This window comes from Mauremys reevesii, linkage group 6 (genome assembly GCF_016161935.1).
Source record: "Mauremys reevesii isolate NIE-2019 linkage group 6, ASM1616193v1, whole genome shotgun sequence".
Classification (NCBI taxonomy): Eukaryota; Metazoa; Chordata; order Testudines; family Geoemydidae; genus Mauremys; species Mauremys reevesii.
In genome coordinates this window covers 21,662,180-21,680,605 of record NC_052628.1, presented here as the reverse complement: position 1 = coordinate 21,680,605, position 18,426 = coordinate 21,662,180, and the positions used below count along the sequence as shown (strand labels likewise).

Genomic DNA, 18,426 nt, shown 5'->3' with positions numbered 1-18,426 from the left:
TTTATACTGGAAAATGTCTAAACAGACTGTTCATAACCGTGTTCCGTTCACCCTAATAACTGATGAATGCAAGACACCCAACTTGATAGACAAATGGTCTCATCCAGCGTAGCAAACTCTGTGCTCTGGCAATGGCCCACCGTTTCATATCAATCAGTTTTACAAGCCGCGTTGAGCCCTGATGTAAGCAGGTGCCACTCCATGGTCTTCACTGGAGATCTGCTTGTTTATAGTGAGGCTGAATTTAGCCCAAAGTGTTCAGCTCGCTGAAGAGTTCTCTTCGCTGGCATGTGTAGCGGAATGGTCCTTGTGGTAGGTGGAATTCCAGTCTTGCTTTTGCACATCCCATGTCATAATGTAGAAAATAGAATGTTTCACTTGCAAGTGTGATCAAAGATGATCAAGGGCTGATTGAATCTGATCAAGGGAACAAAGGCTCAAACAGTCCCTAAACACACAATCCCAATTGACACTTCAACTTTCAGTAACCTGAAAGAGAAAAACAAACAGCCAAAAAGCCAAGCAAGCTCATTCACACCTTGTTCAGCAAGGAGATCTCCCTCTCAAGCTCCCCTGTTCACTAGCTCCCTTGGTGGTTGGTACTGAAAGGTAAATATAGTACATCGTAGTCCTCCTTAGCATATTGCATGACTCTGTGATAGACTGGACCGCTCATGAGTTTGGCAATAGGATACCTTTTATCTATTGGTCACTGGCTTGAATTCAGCCCTGGTCAGGAATGGCTGACAGTTGTCACCTGCTGATGACTGGTGACTAGCTTTATGTGAAACCAGTTGGTCTCATGAACAATTCCTGTTGGCAGTGCTAGTGTATGCCTAGACTTTAATCACAGGATATGATTGCATGTCAAGGCAACATACCTGAGCTAGCTTTAATCTAGCTTACCTGGATCCCAGAGCAGTGAAGACACAGCAGTGTGAACGTCAGTGTGGGCTGGACAAACCCGCTTAGCACCCTGGGTAATGACTCCTGGGGATAAGCTAGGCTTAAACTCATGCTGCCGTGGCTTCGCTATTCCAGGACCTGAGCTAGCAAGATTAAAGCTAGCTCAGGTATGTCAGCTCAAGCCAGGGCTGCCCAGAGGATTCAGGGGGCCTGGGGCAAAGCAATTTCGGGGGGCCCTTCCATAAAAAAAATTGCAATTCTATAGAACACTATATTCTCGTGGGGACCGCTGCGGGGCCTAGGGCAAATTGCCCCACTTGCCCCCCCTCTTTGGGCAGCCCTGGCTCGAGCTGCAGTCACACCCAGGAGTTACAGTGTAGACAGACCCTTCGGTAGAAGTCCAAGAGATGAACAGGTACAGAAACTGAACTGTTGCTATAGAGGAGCCATTCAGGGTAGAACTAGGGAGCCATGGTGTTGTCTTAGATTATAAGGCCAGAAGGGGCCCCCTGTGATCATCTAGTCTGACCTTCAGGATTTCAGTCAGCCAGCTGCAGGGGTCAGGAAGGGATCCCATCGCCCCATGTTTTCTGGGGGGCTTTCAAGTCTGCTTCCTTTGAAGGGATGGCCACAGCTGGCAAGGGGACATTGGAAGGGATGGGTCAAGGCTCTGAGGCGGCAACAAGGCTGCTTAATCATTCCGTGCCATTGCGTGGGCCTTGGGCACTGGCATACTATAGCCCCTTCTATTCTTTGCCTGTGATATAAAACAGTCTAGTCTCCTATGGGCTGTAAAACTCTGGTCTAATTTTGGTTGTTGGGTTTAGTGTGTGGGTGTGGGGTGGTGTTGGTGGCCTGGGCTATACAAGGGGTCAGACTGAATGACCCGGTGGTCCCCTTGGGCCTTAAACTCTATGACTGTGACTCCCCATGTAACACAAATCACAGAACTTCCCTGATTTAATTCCTGTTTGAACTAGAGTATGTCTTTTAGAAAAACATCCAATCTTGATTTAAACATTCCCAGTGATGAACAACCCACCACAACCCTGCTTAAGTTGTTCCGGTGGTTAATTGCCCTTACTGTTAAAGATGTGTGCCTTATTTCTAGTCTGAATGTATCTGGCTTCAACTTCGAGCGATCAGCTCTTTGTCTGGTTGATGGAAGAGCCCCCGTTACTGAGAGAGAGCCTGCACTGCTGCTCATGCAGTACCCGCTGTGTGAATAAACACAGGACTTCAATCGGACTCCTTTCACAAGAATGACATTAGCTTTTTAAAACTGTAAACTCAAGTTGCAGTAGTGTCAGCATGCTGGGACTCTTTACCTTGTTGTGGGTGTCTTGTCTTGATCTTTGGTTCCCCTTCTGTTCTATTGTTAGAGCAAAGAAGATGCTTACTTTGTGGTCTTGAATAAAGAAGAAGGTGCTGGCCTGGGATTTAGTGTCGCTGGAGGGATAGATCTGGAGCAGAAATCTATCATAGTAAGTGATGACTGCAAGTCTTTTTCAGCAAAGTTGACTGCAAAGCAAGCTTGAAATTAGATCAAGTGTTCATCTAGCAAGTGTCACTGCAAGGCAGTCTTGAGTCATAGATCAGGGACTTAGAGAGGCTGCTGCATGCTATCATGAAATCAGAGAGGGAAGTGCCTGGGTGAAAAATAAGTTGATGCAATATTTTTATTACTGAAGATGGATGACGATTACATTTTCAAATTAGATTTAAAAGTGCTTCTTAGATTAATATGTAACTGGATTATTAATCTGTGGGATCAACTGAATCAAAGTCCCAAGGGATATAAATAAAAATCTCACATACTCAAGGTAAATGTAACCTTTTGTAAGGAGATTTCAATTTCCAGCCTTTGAACTTTTGTCATAAAATGTCCAGTTATGGAATGTTTTTGTAAACCTAAGGACAGCTATTTCAGACTGAGGCAAACATTCTGGATTTCGCTTCACAAAGTTCTTTTGGTAACAAGTGAACACTAATTATAATGATTATTTATAAAATACTTTTAAACCCAGGACATTGTAAGTGCCATTAAGTGAAACCAAGGAATAAAAAAGTGATACCAAACAACTGAAACACTATCAAAAAGTAGAACCAGTAATATGGAGAAAAACAGGAGAACCCATATGCCGTGCAGCAAGCCCTTTGACGTGGGAAAGTTTTAGATTCCACACTTATGAGGATGAACCTGTTAGATGCTGAGAGGAGGAGGAGGGCATGCCTCAATCTTTGGACCACAGTGACACCCACTGGAATGGTACTTCTTTTGAGGCCTGTTCCATTCTTATTGAAGTCAGTAGTAAAACTCCCAGTGATTTGAGTGGGAGCAGGGGTAGGCTCTGCCAGGGTGATGAGACTGTTTGGGGGGCACATATTAGGATCAGGGGGGAAATAACAAGAGAAAAATTCACCCAAGAATCCACTTTTAAGCACACAAACACCTCTGCCAGGTAGGGCATTATTAGGGGGGTCAGTTTTAATCCAAATTGACACTAATACAGCAATGTCTCCAGCTCCACCCTTGCCTTACAGCCTTACATATGCAAGGTAGCTCCGGCATTTTCCCAGAGCTTCCTGCCTTGGCTTCTGGTCAGCAGTGCCGCCTTATGTCTCTCCCCTCGGAGAGTTACACCCTTCTTTCAAGATATTGAGCCTACACTGAGCTGCAATTAGTTAGCGCCTCACTGGGAGTGCCTCCTTACACTGCCTCTGAAACCTGCCTGGAAATGTTAGCCCCTGAAACCTAGGGCTCTTTAGCAAGGCTTCCCCATGGGGGACTGTGTTGGGGTGAGGTGCAGCAGGGCATTGGTTCCTCTCTGGGGGGTGCCCAGAAGACTTGCACTCCCCCAGTAAGTGCCAGAGAGTCTGCAAAGTACCTTGAGATAAGCATATAGAATTGTACTCACAAATTCACAGCATGAACCTTTGTGAAAGGAAGCATATAACAGTGCTCTAACAGCGGCACAGTATCTTGTAAACAAGTCTTTAAAAATCCAGAGTTGCTACTTTCGGGCCATTTTCTTCTATCAGTTACACCGGCACAAATCCTGAGCCAGTCTACTGGAGCCCAAGGAGTTACTCCGGATTTTCCCCACTTTAACTGCCCTCTAGAATTTTCTGTATTTGCAAGAAAAAAATAGTTTACACAACCAAAAAGACTGTTACATCGGTGATGGTGAATACATAATTGGAACAGCCAAATCATCAAAAATAGGCACTTGAAGCTGCGCGGGTGACCATGTAACAGCCAATGTCAAATACACAGTTACGGCTACTTCTTAGTGCCCATCGACTAAGTGCTTAACTAGTTCTTTGTGCCCAGTCCTGCAGACACTTTAACCTGGCATAGTGGGTGGGACACCTCATAGGACTGAACGAGACTTCCTGGGTCATCGAGTTCAGTCCTCTCCTATAGCAAGGAGCCCTGTCTTACAGTCCCACTCATAAATTTATCAAACTCTATCTTAAAATTAGTTGGGTTACTTGGCCCCACCACTCCGATTGGAAGGCTCCTTTGATGGTTAGAAACCTTCTCCTAGTTTCCAGCCTAAATTTATTCATGGCCAGTTTATATCCATTTATTCTTGTACCATCATTGTCCTTGAGCTTTAATAGCTCTTTTCATCTCAGCGTTTATCCCCTGATGTACTTAGAGAGAGTAGTCAGATTCTCTGTCAGCCTTCGTTTTGCTAGTATCCTCTTATAAAATAGGCCTACTGTTCCCTAAATCATCCTAGTAGCTCTGCTCTGAACCTATTCCAGTTTCAATTCCTCTTTCTTGAACATGGGTAGGGCCCTACCAAATTCACGGCCATGAAAAAATGCATCACAGACTGTGAAATCTGGTCTCCTTCTGTGAAATCGGGTCTTTTGTGTGCTTTTACCCTATACCAAACAGATTTCACGGGGGAGACCAGCATTTCTCAAATTGGGGGTCCTGACCCAAAAGGGAGTTTCAGGGGGTCACAAGGTTATTTTAGGGGGCTCACCGTATTGCCACCCTTACTTCTGCACTGCCTTAAGAACTGGGCAGCTGCAGCTGTTGGCTGGCACCCAGCACTGAAGGCAGCATCCCGCCAGCACAGAAGTAAGGGTGGCAATACCATACCATGCCAGCTTTTCTTCTGCACTGCTGCCTTCAGAGCTGGGTGGCCAGAGAGTGGCGGCTGCTGACTGAGGGCCCAGCTCTGCAGGCAGCAGCACAGAAGTAAGGGTGGCAATATACCATACTATGCCATCCTTACTTCTGCGCTGCTGCTGGCAGCTCTGCCTTCAGAGCTGGGCTCCCAGCCAGCAGCCACCGCTCTCCAGATGCCCAGCTCTGAAGTGTGTTGCTGCGTAAGGGTAGCAATACCCCAACCCCACCCCCCACAATAATCTTGTGACCATCCCACAACTGAAATTTACTATTTTTTAAACTCCCATGACTGTGAAACTGACCAAAATGGATCATGAGTTTGGTAGGACCCTAAACATGGGTGGCCAGAATTGTACATAGTATTCCAGATGAGGTCTCACCAGTCCCTTTAACAATGGCATTAATATTTCTCTATCTTTACTGATATATCTTGACTGAGGCCTTGCCTACACTGCAGGGTAAGTAGATGTAAGTTACACAACTCAAGTAATGTAACTTACATCAGCGTAGTCTACATCAACTTACCACAGTGCCTACACCACACTATGTCATCAGGAGACGCTTTCCTGTTGACTTAGCTTCAGCCTCTCATTTAGGTGGAGTACTGAAGTTGATGGGAGAGTGTTCTCCCATCAACTTATCATGTCTTCACCAGACCCACTAAATTGACACCACTGAATTGATTGCAGGAGCACCAATTTATCCCACAGTGAAGACAAGACCTAAGAGTAAACATTATGCCTAACGGTGTTTAGAATATCAAACCCTTAGATTGTAAGCTTTTTGGGGGCAGAGCCTTCACTTGTGTCTGAGTTGTACTGCACTATGCATATTCATGATACTATCAGAGTATTAAGTAATAATCTTTCTTTTAGGTCCACAGGGTGTTTTCAAAGGGTGTGGCATCTCAAGAAGGGACTATCCATTGTGGAGATCTCATTCTGTCAATTAATGGCATGTCTCTGGCGGGTTCTGTCCATGGAGACGTTCTGAATGCTCTGCATCAGGCAAGACTGCACAAATATGCAGTCATTGTCATCGAGAAAAAGAAAGACAGAGAAAAGATTTCATCCAGACTTGAAATATCAGCTACTGGCAGAAAACACTTTGTGCCTGGAAAGGATGTTACCATGGAAATAGGAACAGGTATGATCTTAGTCCAAGAATAGTTGGAAGGGAGTCACTGCAGAGCAGACCAAGGGGAAAATGTCCATATGCTTCAGATTATAAGTGTCCATTTCTTATGTGATCAGAGAAAGCAAACGAAATTAATTTTAAGTTTTATTTGTACTCTTTGGAACCCAAATGCAATTTTTAGAAGCCATCATAAATAGGTAGACACTTAGATGAACATTTAGGGCCTGATTCAACTCCCGTTGATGTTTATCACCGTTTTTCCATTGATTTCAGTATGGCTTGCATCAGGTTTAACAGGACTCCTGTTTATAATTAAAATGATTATTTCATAACCTTCTGGCAAAAGACAAACTATTCTTGATTTACACATACTCGTCCAATCCAGGATGAAGTTGGGAATTGTGTGTTTGAAGGCGTTTAAAATAACAATAGCGAGTGCAAAAACAAAGAAACTCAACCTAGAACTACAGTTTATTAGTCACAGGGAGTGGAACTGATCTATAAAATGGCAGAATTTAATTTTTATGATGTTTTATGAAAATATACAAGAAAGGTATTTTGATATTACAGAAAATAGAGAGATCTAACCAAATCCCAATCCATTCCAAAGATGAGACTGGGGAAAAGTGACAGTTTAACAGCTTCTAGTCCCAGTGGATATCAGTGGCCTCATGAATAGGTTCCGAATGACCACTGGACCTTGCTTTGGAGCTGAGATTATCTTGAGATGTTCTGAATGGGTCTCCTGGTTTTAGAACTAGGACACTTTACCATTCTGGTCAGCTAATATTTTCTGACCATGTTCTGTGGCTTCAGGAATGTTTCTGGGGCTGCACTTCAGTGATTCCATTGATACCCAGCCTGGAGAAGAGGAATCAATCAGTGATGATGAATAACTGTCATCACCAAGAGATCTGATAATGCAGCATCCCTGCAGAGTGATCTGCCACTAGTGCTCCAGGTGCTCAGTTCAAGCTGGGCACAAAGAAATGGAGGCATAGAAAAGTTAGTGACTCACTTTTGAAATTGTCAGCACTAGGCTTTAGCTGAGGCTGTGTTTTTCCATATTGGTATTTTTCTTGCCTTTCTCGTGTTTTAATCCTGAATCACAGTAGAGCATCCAAATAGCTGTAAAAGAGAGAGGAATCACTTTATAAATAAATGGATATGATCCTCCGTTCTGTGAATTGGTGTAACTCCATTGTTTTCAATGGAACCGTGCAGATTTACACCAGATATAATTTATTACCAAAATATTTATTACCAAATTGGGGTGGTCAAAGTGTATGTTGCAGATTAAATGCAGCCCATGAAATTTTAATATGCAGCCTATTGGTATCTTCATTTTGATGCAGAGGTGTCTCTGGAGACCACATATATCAGGATGCAGTATGTCATCTTGATTAGAATGGCCTTTCTGTAACTATTTAATGGCCACGTAGACTTAATGGACATCATTGTAGATGGACCCCCCTGACTTTCTGCTCCAAAAACGTTCCTGCCACTTGAGCTGAAGGGTGCGTAGCCTCTGTGGGCTGCAGCTACTAGAGAGCAACATGATCTCACTTATTGTCCATCCTGTAGAGTGCAGCTGTTACTCCTGGGAGAATTCTGTGCCAAAAAATTCTGCGCACAGAAAAAATTCTCCCAGGCCCTCTCCTGTCCCTGGGAGGACGAGGATCAGGCTGGCAGCCAGACTGTGCAGCCTCTGTCCCTACTGGGCTGGGCCCTTAAATACTGCGAGCTGGGCTCTGCAGAGTCCAATGGCCCCTACTGGTGGCCAGCAACTCTGCAGCCCCAATTCTGTGGGGGAAATCCAAAATTCTGCACAAGTTCTGCATTGCACAGTAGTGCAGAATTCCCCCAGGACAAACACACGCTAGCCCATACATTTACATCAGCACCTTCTCATTAGGCAGAGCTCAGTTTCAGATGCCTAAGGTACAGTTTTGAAATTCAACAGTTTGCACTAAATTATGATAATTCCACGGCTGTATAAATTTGACAGTCACTGGGGCAGGGAATAGAACATAAATCATAGAACTGTAGGGCTGGAAGGGTGTGCTTGAGAAATCATCAAGTCCAGCCCCCTGAGCTGAAGCAAGACCAAGTAAACCCAGACCACCCCGACAGGTGTTTGTGCAACCTGTTCTTAAAAACCTCCAGTGATGGCGATTCCACAACCACCCTTGGAAGCATATTCCGGAGATGAACTAACCTTGTAGTTCAAAGGTGTTTCCCAATATCTGACCTAAATCTCCATTCCTGCAGATTAAGTCCATTACTCTTTTCTCAAGACTAAACATGACCGGTTTTTTAACATTTCCTCATAGGTCAGATTTTCTAAACCTTTTATTATTTTTGTTGCTCTCTGAACTCTTGCCATTGTAATCACATCTTACCTAAAGTGTGGTACCCAGAATTGGACAGAATACTCCAGCTGAGGCCTCCCAGTGCCACGCAGAGCAGGACAATTACCTCCAGTGTATCACATACGAGACTCCTGTGTTAATATTCCCCAGAACAATATTAGCCTTTTTCATAACTACATCACATTTTTTATCTGTATTTAGTTTGTGATCTGCTATAAACCCCTGATCCTTTTCAGCAGTACCACTGCCTCGCCTGTTGTTCCCCCATTTTGTAGTTGTACATTGATTTTTAGCTTTCTAAGTGTAGTACTTTGCACTTGTCTTTATTGAATTTCATCTTGTTGAAATCAGACCAATTCTCCAATTTGTCAAGGTCATTTTGAGTTCTAAATCCTGTCCTCTAAAGTGCTAGCAACCCCTCCCAGTTTGCTGTCATCTGCAAATTTTAAAAGCACGCTCTTCATTCTATTATCTAAGTTATTAATGAAAATATGGTGGGTCCCCACTAGATACACCCTACCAGTTTGACACTGGACCACTGATAACTACTATTTGAGTATGGCTTTTTGACCAGTTATGCACCCATCTTATAGTAATTTCATCTAGAATGAACACACTTCCCTAGTTTGCTTTTGAGAATGTCATGTGTGACTATGACAGAAGCCTTACTAAAATCAAGATACATCACATCTACTCCTTTGTTCCAAATTCATGGGGGCATTTCTACATGGGCTATGGCATAATTTCTATTAGGTATATCCATTGATTAGAGAGCAGGAGCATAAATTCACACAAGTCAGTATATTAAAAAACCCTCCCTTAAAAAAAGAAAGAAAGAAAGTGAATGGGTTTTGATCAAATTAATGTTTGGGCAGACTTGCTCTTTAGAAACCCATCATCCAAGATCTAAATAAGTAGTATCAAATTGAAGACTATAAAGTTTTGCAGCTCATTGTTCTTGTGATTTCTTTTTAAACACTTCAATTTTTTTAAATTAATTTTTACTAAATCCCGTTGGGCAAATGTTCATCAGGCCTCCTTAATGTCACCCACAAAAATGTCTAGGCACATCCTTGTTGAACATGAGAAATCTGAATGACTCCACCGCTAATGGGTAATTGCATATTGCAAAAACTGACCTGCACAGGCCACTGTGGGTTGTGCAACGGCGTAATATGCATGTGCCCTTAAAAAAAACTGACTGAAAACATGTAGCAGTTTTAGTAGAAATTAAATTGTGGATCATTTTCTCACCACAGCAAAGAAGTGAGAATTGTAGGTCAATAACAAAATGTTGCGTGTGTTCTGTTGCAGGTCCAAAAGTGGATATGAGTGATGTCATTTCTGTTGAACTATGGAAAACCTCTGCTGGCTTAGGGTTCAGCCTTGATGGTGGAAAAGCTTCAGTTTCTGGAGACAGACCTTTGCTTGTAAAAAGAATATTTAAAGGTATTTGGAAAATATATTTACATGGCTGTAATCCCATTTTCTTCTACTATACATTGTTCCGACTTGGTTGAATTGGATAATTATGGAGCTGGGTTATTTTCTAATGCATTCTATACCTCTTAATAACTAAAGGCCTAATCTTAAAAACACGGATCATGGTAGTAAGTACCACACCTGCTAACAAGTGTTTGTAGGATTAATGTGACAAGTGTGCTGTGTAAGTGTGCTGTGATTATGTGCTAGGCTTACCCGTTACTGTAAATATTGAACTGCAGCCAGCAATAGCAGTTCATCTAGTATTACAGCAGTATTCTATAAAAAGCTAGCATTTCATCTGTTGTCTCCCATTCCCGTGGAAAGCAAAGCTGACACCTACGGTGAAGGACAGCGCAATGAAACCATGGTTCTATGCAGGACCAACTCCAGGCACCAGCTAAAGAAGCAGGTGCTTGGGGTGGCCAATACCAAGGGGCGGCAGTCTGGCCGCTATAGGGGCAGCACGTCCGGGTCTTTGGTAGCAATTTGGCAGCGGGTTCCTCAGTCCCTCTCGGAGCGAAGGACCCACCGCTGAATTGCCGCTGAAGAGTGGAGCGACACAATTGCGCTGCCGCGGCTTTTTTTTTTTTTTTTTTTTTTTTTTTTTTGCCGCTTGGGGTGGCAGAAAACCTGGTTCTATGTTCTTCCCAAATACTACTTCACCTGCTCTGACTTTTTACCTCTTTCTCTTTTTTTGTTTTTGTTGAGCTTTCCTCTGAAGTTCTTTATCTACAATATGGTGTTAATTTTCTGCTTCAAGTGCTCTTAGCACAGTGATCAGCCTTCTCCCAAGAGTACAATACACAATGCATGTGCATTGGAAAACTGCCATTCTTGGATGCTCTGTCTGCCAGCCAGATGGTTAAACTTACATGTGTTGCATGCAGAATAGAAACCAATGCCCAGTACTTCCCTGTACTTTTCATATAGTTTAGTCCTGGCTCTTATGGATATGATCATGTGAAAAGCCGAGTGCCTCCTGCAAGGACCTAAGCCTCTTTAGCTCCCATTGACTTAGTGGGATCCAAGGGTGCTCAGCATCTTGCAGGATCAGACCCCATGTTCCTATTCTCTTATAAGGGAAAGAGTCAAAATGAAATCTATATGGCCTAGCCACAAATCAGTTTCGCTTTTTAATATTTAATATTTAAACATTTATTTTGTGGGGGAGGGTCACTTTTTTCATTTTGTATGATGCCATTATTTGGAACATTCCTATTTATGTCATTAATTACAACTCCTACTGGTGTTTCTTGATACATGATGCAGGGCTGCCCAGAGGATTCAGGGGGCCTGGGGCAAAGCAATTTTGGGGGCCCCTTCCATCAAAAAAAGTTGTAATACTATAGAATAGTATATTCTCATGGGGGCCCCTGCAGGGCCTGGGGCAAATTTCCCCACTTGCCCCCCACTCTGGGCGGCCCTGACATAATGATACAGCTACGTTATCATCATAGCGAAAACACACTTTGATCACTAACATATGATTTCTAACTGGACAGGAAGTTTGCCTCTGTCTATACCCTAAAGCTTGTCCTTGGTTTGCCCCGTCACTGTCACTAACGATTTTAGAGTCTGTTGTTTTATCCTCTGGAGAATAAAATGCTAAAATTCCATTGAGGTTCATACTGGGCAAAAAATGGCCTGTTACATTTTCTGTGGAAATAACTATTTTTGTCCATGTGAACATGCACATTTATTTAATTCAACAGGTTTTCTTACAAAATATTAGCGCCAATATACAGCAGTTTTCATGGCCCCGTATTGCTTAGTTAATCTCAGCAGAAGCTTTGTTTTACACGGCATCTCAAACACCCAGAATTTAACGTTCTCTCAGCTACGTTAACACTTTACTGTTACTGTGTGCACTATGCTGGAATAAACTGTTAGTGCTAAATCTCGGGGATTAATAATACAATTGGCATAGTTTGAAGAATCATTTATTTCCCATTTGCCACAGTGGAAAGCGATCCCTTTGTTTTTATATTGACTGTAACTTATTTGCTCATAGGTGGCGCTGCAGAGCAAGCTGGAAAAATAGAAGCTGGAGATGAAATTGTTGCCATTAGTGGAAAATCATTGATTGGTCTCATGCACTACGATGCCTGGAACATCATTAAATCTGTCCCAGAGGGACCAGTTCAGTTGCTGATCAGAAAGCCTAGAACTTCAGTATGACAGAAGCACTATTTCTAGCTACACTTGTTTAAGGCAACATGTTCCTTAGAAGTAGTCCTTTCAAAACAGACTACCAGCTGTCCTTACATTTTTGAAGCTGTGTAGAAGTGACTTAATGCTCTCTAGCGGCTTGCTAAAAGCATCAGAGGAGCACTGGGATATGCAAACAAGGAACACATTTGTTTCATGCAGTGTTTTTATACACTTTACTTTCCCAGGATGTGAGAAGCCAAACAGTAAGAGGACTTTTGTGTCAGGTGGTATTTTAATGGAACTTCAAAACCTTTTAGCAGATTCTGTTTGAAATGTTTTGCCTGTTCCCAATAGGTTTAGTGTTTGGAAATGGGGAGCATAACTCGTTCGTTGCTATCCTGTTAATGAGGATGGGTGTTTTGACTGTATTACTTAGCTATAACTTGACTTCAACACACTGACTTGGGGTCCAGTCTGTATTTGTTATAAAAGGAGAATGTCTGGAACAATCTCACTTTATTCTTCTAAGCGCCGTTTTGCTAAAGAGGCATGACAAAAAGAAGTATAATTTTGCACAGCTTTGTAAATCTAAACCACGAACATTTTATCATGAAGCTCAGAATCATCTAGAAACCTATGAACTGAACACACAACACTGTTAAATCAGCTCTCAGTGACATATCATTAAATCTGAATATCACACCATATTCATACATTAGAAATCTGTGTGCAGACCTTCGTTTAGGAAAAGAAAATCTGTCGCAAATGTTGGATGACTATCTGCAGAGGATTGGAAGGACGGTAGCAGTTTTGGTATAATTTATGGGTATAATTAAGACTGGAGTGTAAAAATTGCAGTCTGAACTTTCAAACTTGGGTTCCTAAAGTTAGACACTTGAATAAAAGTGGGCTGACTTTCAAAGATGCTGAGCACTCACAGTTCCCATTATCTTCAGTGGGGGCACGGCACCTCTGAAAATCCACCCACTTTCATTTGGGTGCCTAAAAGAGGATTACGGTTGCCTAAGTTTAAAAACTCAAGTTTGACAATTTGGGTCCAAATATCTAGATTTTGCCCAGTTAAATTTGAACTGGCCACACTTGTTACTTTTCTTCTCAAATATTTATTTTCACAGGCAGCGTGCGTATTGTAAATATGTCTTGGATTGAGTGAGTAATGGACTGGTTGAGGATTTTGAATTATGGAATTGGCTTTATCTGCATAGATCATAACTCATTAGCTGAAAAACCATATTGTAGAAACAATTGAATGTCACCTGTACTTATCCTGGATTTTTCACCAATATTCAAAGCATGTATCTATAACAGTTGTTTTCCTGTGTATTATTTATCGTACACTGTTTGAGGGGAAGAAAGAATATGGTATGAGAGGTTAGAACAATTTATTTGCTTAAGTTTGAGATGACTGAATAACACACAAGTGACAAAGCAAAAAGAAACCATCATCCCTAACAGTGAGAACAAATTGTTTGGTCCAGTGTCCTCAAATTGTCATGGGCCCAAAACCATAGAAACAGCCCTGACCAATAGAGGCATTCCAAATCCAAACCTGGAGCCAGCTCAGCAGCCTGCAAATAGCCCCAATATTTATAACGAGCGTACGCTGGTTATGTGGTGTTGAAAAGGTCTGGATGGGACGCAAATGTTGTAGCTGGAACCAATCTCTAGTTTATACCATATTCAGATGTATTTATTCATATTATTTTTATAGTCAATAGTCTTTACTGAATGAAACATTTTTCTTTTGGTTGTGTTTCCGGCTAGAATACAACTTGTGATGTGTGGAAATGCATAGAGTTCCTTGTGGCATCCAGAGATCAGGTGTACAGAAAAGTTGCACAACTTCTGTCTAGATATAAAAATATATATATGGGTTTTTTTTTTCAAGTTACATGAACATTAGAGTGTCTATCTAGGGAGAGATGCCAACAACATTTGGGTACTGAAAAGATGAATGCGGGGCTGCAGCCTTCAGGTGCTCCACCCACAGAATTTCCAATGAAGTTAGTGGAAGTTCTGGATATGGAGTGGCTGCAGAATTGGATTAGCTTTGTCACTGATCCTACAATGAGCTTTGAATGCAACTTTGTTAGCTTTAATGAGGCTTAATGTGGATGCAAGATTCCAGCCACATGGACCTCACTGTGGTATCAGGCCCCATGTTGAGAGGAAAAGCTTAGCTTAAATTTATGCTGAAAACAGGGAGAAAATATGACAAACTGTGATGCCTTTTTCAGGAATGATCAAAATCTGAAAAAGTTAGACAAACAGTACGTATACTAGATACATAAATATGCATGTAGAGTTTAATGCAGTATAGTGAATACACACACACACACATATATATATATACACACATACACAGTACAGGATTGACACTTTGCTATTTTAAAATGGTAAACCACAATTGTGTTTTGAAAAATGACATTTTTTCCAGTGCAGCATTAGAACTTTACTAAATTCTGAACCAAGAAGCATACAGATCCCTTATTTAAGTGTGAACTCAAAGAAGAAGATTTTCGTCTTGTACATTAAGCTTACTGAATTTGAGGGATGTCTTGAAAATGATATATAGTGAATAATATAATTTTCAGACACTTATTTGCAGGTACTATTCACTGTCTGAGAGTGATTTATAAAGCTTTCATTTTTCCATTATCAAATACTCTCTTTTATTTTACACATACTTGGAAATATATGTTGGGCAAATGTCAACATGAAAACTAGGTGGGTTTTTGTGTGTGATAAAATATGAAATGTAATTTAAAGGAATGATGGATTTAACATTTAAGTGGTATGATTTATTAACATGTTCTGAATATTATGATACAGTTCTACTAATGATATTTTTATGTTTGATGTATAATTACTTTTTAACCCTGACATATTAAGCCATGTGATCATTCTTCTTGCCAAAGCTATGTTTTGTGATAGGAAACAGAAGATCTGTATTGATTCTGCTAGGGTTCAAATTATTACAATAGAATTTTTCAGCAATTGTGTTGAGGTAACAATACTCATCAATATAAAAGTCCATGTTCTAGGAATCTGCTTTCGAAAAGGAAAGAGTGGAGAATATGGTCATTTGTATTCAATCTTCACCTTGTAGAGGTAAAGTAAGAGTTGTACAATACATGGTGCAAATGAAATCCTGCTATGCACTTAATGTAGAGTGAGAGTATATGGATTGGAAATGTGAAATTAGTAGGTATGAAAAGAAATCTATCTAATAGATCAGGCTAAGCAGATCTTACAACATGTACCTATTACTGTTCTCTAGGAACAGATGACTCTACAGTACTCTTTTGAAATTTACTAGGAATGATTCTTTATTACACTGTAAACTATTACTTTTATAGGGTCCTGAAAAAGCCAAAATGAGGCATGGAGGTTCCTTGAGCACCTTAGCTAGCACAGCCACAAAGCCTCCTTCCTATCCTATACATCAGTGAGCTAGGAAAGACTCTTAAGGTGCCAACAACCTTACATTTTCTATGATAGATTCTGGTCTCACTTCTACCAGTGTTAATTCAGAGTAATTTGTTGTAAGTCAAGAGTTTTATACAATCAGTTGTGACGAGTCTCTTTCTCTCTTTAACTGTAAGATAAAAGAATGGGGTCATAGGACTCAGAGATATAATCCTTTTCTGTCCTGAACAATGATCAAGGAACCAACTCAGCATCTTTCAGCTGACCACTGATTTGTGAGGAATTATGCAGAAAGTTCCCCAGACCCCAGCAGATAACTTTTGGTTTTCATTATTAGCTTCACTGATTGGAGGCCAGTGCCCAAGATGGTCCTTTTTCATATTGGGGATCATCACTCAGTTCCCTAAGCATTCCAGGGCTATTTTATCTCTTTAGGGCCACACAGTTGCAGGTAGAAAGATAAGTATGTTACCAGTCAGGACATATATGGACATTTAATTTGTCCCTGGCCCCAGACAGGTCTGCAGTTCTTCACCATGGACCTGGAGTGGAGGGAATGGCTTTCAGAGCAGGGCAGACTTCCTTCTGGATAAGCTGGCCTGTCACAGATCTAGCATTCACTGTCTTCCAGGGCTGGAGCAGCTCAGAAGTATGTGCACACTGGATACTGGGGGGATTGGGCTCTAGTATGATACTGGGCATACAATATCTTGCAGTCCTTATGCATGAAAACCTCTCATTGGCTTCTCTGGGAATTGTATCTGTGTTAAGGACTAAAGGATTAAGCCTAAAGTTGGGAGGAGGCATTTTGGCTGGTTACTTTCATCCCAATCCTAATAAAACCCTTTTGAGGGTAATAAAGTATTAAGAATTTTTGTGTGACTGACATTTCCAATCAGCCCTCATTCAGAATTAGTCCTAATAACATTCTACAATTTTTCCCCCCCAAAAGCTGGATCAATCATCCACAGCCAGGTGTTGGAATGTTAGCTGCTTGTGCATTTAGGGTATGTAACTGTATACATGAAAATATTGATGAGGATTAGAGTAGGTCACGTGAGACATTGGAATTCCAATCTAGTTAGGTTTTGTGTGTTCTGTTAAGATGATACACTTCTTGTATGATATTGTATATTGACACTTTTATTTATATAAATATTACTTGTTTTATTGAAACCCCTTTAAAATGCCTTGTATATTATAAAAAAGTGAGTGCAATAATATGAAATAGACTGTACATTTTCAAAAGTTGCTTTCTCCGTTATGTAAATCTGCATCACCATAAATATGGGTTTTTTTAGTGATTTTGAAAAATAAATATTACGCTTAGTACTTTGCTAGCTATTCATTTCCACAGCAAAATAAGTGAGTTAGTGGTCTTTTCAGTTCACTATTTGAACCTCTGACCTGCCATTCATAGAGGTAATATTCTTCTGGATGGCACAGCCATACATTCTGAGGCCTAAGAAATATTAAACTATGCATCTGATTGAGCTAAAAAAAATCCTTGGCACTGTCATTCAGTGGGAATTGGATTGGCTTTAGCTGCTGTTTAAATGTTGCATTCTGTAGACTTGATCAGGAATAGAAACAGCATTTTTTGAGGCATGTTTACAGGGAAGATTCAAATAGGTGAAACCCACATTTTTCTAGGAATAACTGAGGTCTCTGTAGTCTAACACCAATAAAACATTAAACAATAAACACATTTCCCATCCACAATTCCTACTTTAAAAAAATAGAATCAGTGGACTCCATGGTGGATGGTATGTATAATGCACCGTACTTCCTATGCAGAAAAACTTTAAAATAATCAGTTACAATGCCATGTTACAGATCATTCCACAAATAAAAAGGCTTGTTCCACATCGGTGAACTGAAGTCAATAGGAGTCTTTCCATTGACTTCAATACACTTGAGATCAGAACTTATGACAAGCTCTAATATTTATATTTTAATGATACAAAACTTGGCTCATCTGTCCTTGTCTTTTCTCTTTCCTTTGAGATGGTCTGGCTGCTACTGCTGTGACAGCCTGCTCCTGGGAACATCATCTCATACGTCACTGACTCACCTGTTAGTAAATCTCTTGAAACATGTGATTGTCCCTCAGCCATGCTTATTCAGTTCTCTTTCTCTTTTTGGCCTCGTGACTGGCTGCTTTTATGCATATGCCACACGATCGATCGTTGTCTTTGCAGCACTGCTCCCTGGACCAGTGCTGCTTTCCGTTCAGTAACTAGGCAAGGCTGCGTTGAGGTTTTTCACTGAAAACAGGGATTCTGCCTCTTTGTTAAAGGTGATGTGCTGCTTCTCCTCCCCCCAAATTACAGCACTTCTTTGTGGGGCACAGGATGACTTTTCTGAGAACTTGCAAGTAAATCAGTTAATGATGAGGGATGTCATTGCAGAAAAATTCTGGAGGAGGCAAAGTGTGTCAGCATCCCTGCTTCTGGGAGGTGGGGGGGAAGCAGCATAGAATCTCAGGGTTGGAAGGGACCTCAGGAGGTCATCTAGTCCAACCCCCTGCTCAAAGCAGGACTAATCCCTAAATGGCCCCCTCAAGGAGGAAACTCACAACCCTGGGTTTAGCAGGCCAATGCTCAAACCGCTGAGCTATCCCTCCCTCTGACCAGATTTGGTAACAGGTGAGTCAGTGAGATGGAGACATATGAGATGATGTTCCCGGGAGCAGACTCACAGCAGTAGCAGCCAGACCCATCCCAGAGAGGGGCAAAGAGGTGGCATGCTGGTCCTACCCTGGGGAGCAGGGGC

General features: G+C 41.5%; 1 protein-coding gene across 8 annotated transcripts in view; it reads left to right on the top strand.

The window, feature by feature from the left end:
• The window catches only part of PDZD2 (PDZ domain containing 2), a 192,568-nt gene extending 175,585 nt beyond the window's left edge, over positions 1-16,983 (top strand). For all 8 annotated transcript variants that reach the window (XM_039544185.1, XM_039544183.1, XM_039544181.1 and 5 more), the window contains 4 exons: positions 2,289-2,390; positions 5,932-6,202; positions 9,880-10,014; positions 12,062-16,983. In XM_039544185.1, the coding sequence (XP_039400119.1) occupies positions 2,289-2,390; positions 5,932-6,202; positions 9,880-10,014; positions 12,062-12,228 (675 nt within the window). In that variant the 3' untranslated portion in view covers positions 12,229-16,983. The remainder of the gene's footprint in view (positions 1-2,288; positions 2,391-5,931; positions 6,203-9,879; positions 10,015-12,061) is intronic.
• Positions 16,984-18,426: the final 1,443 nt, after the last annotated feature.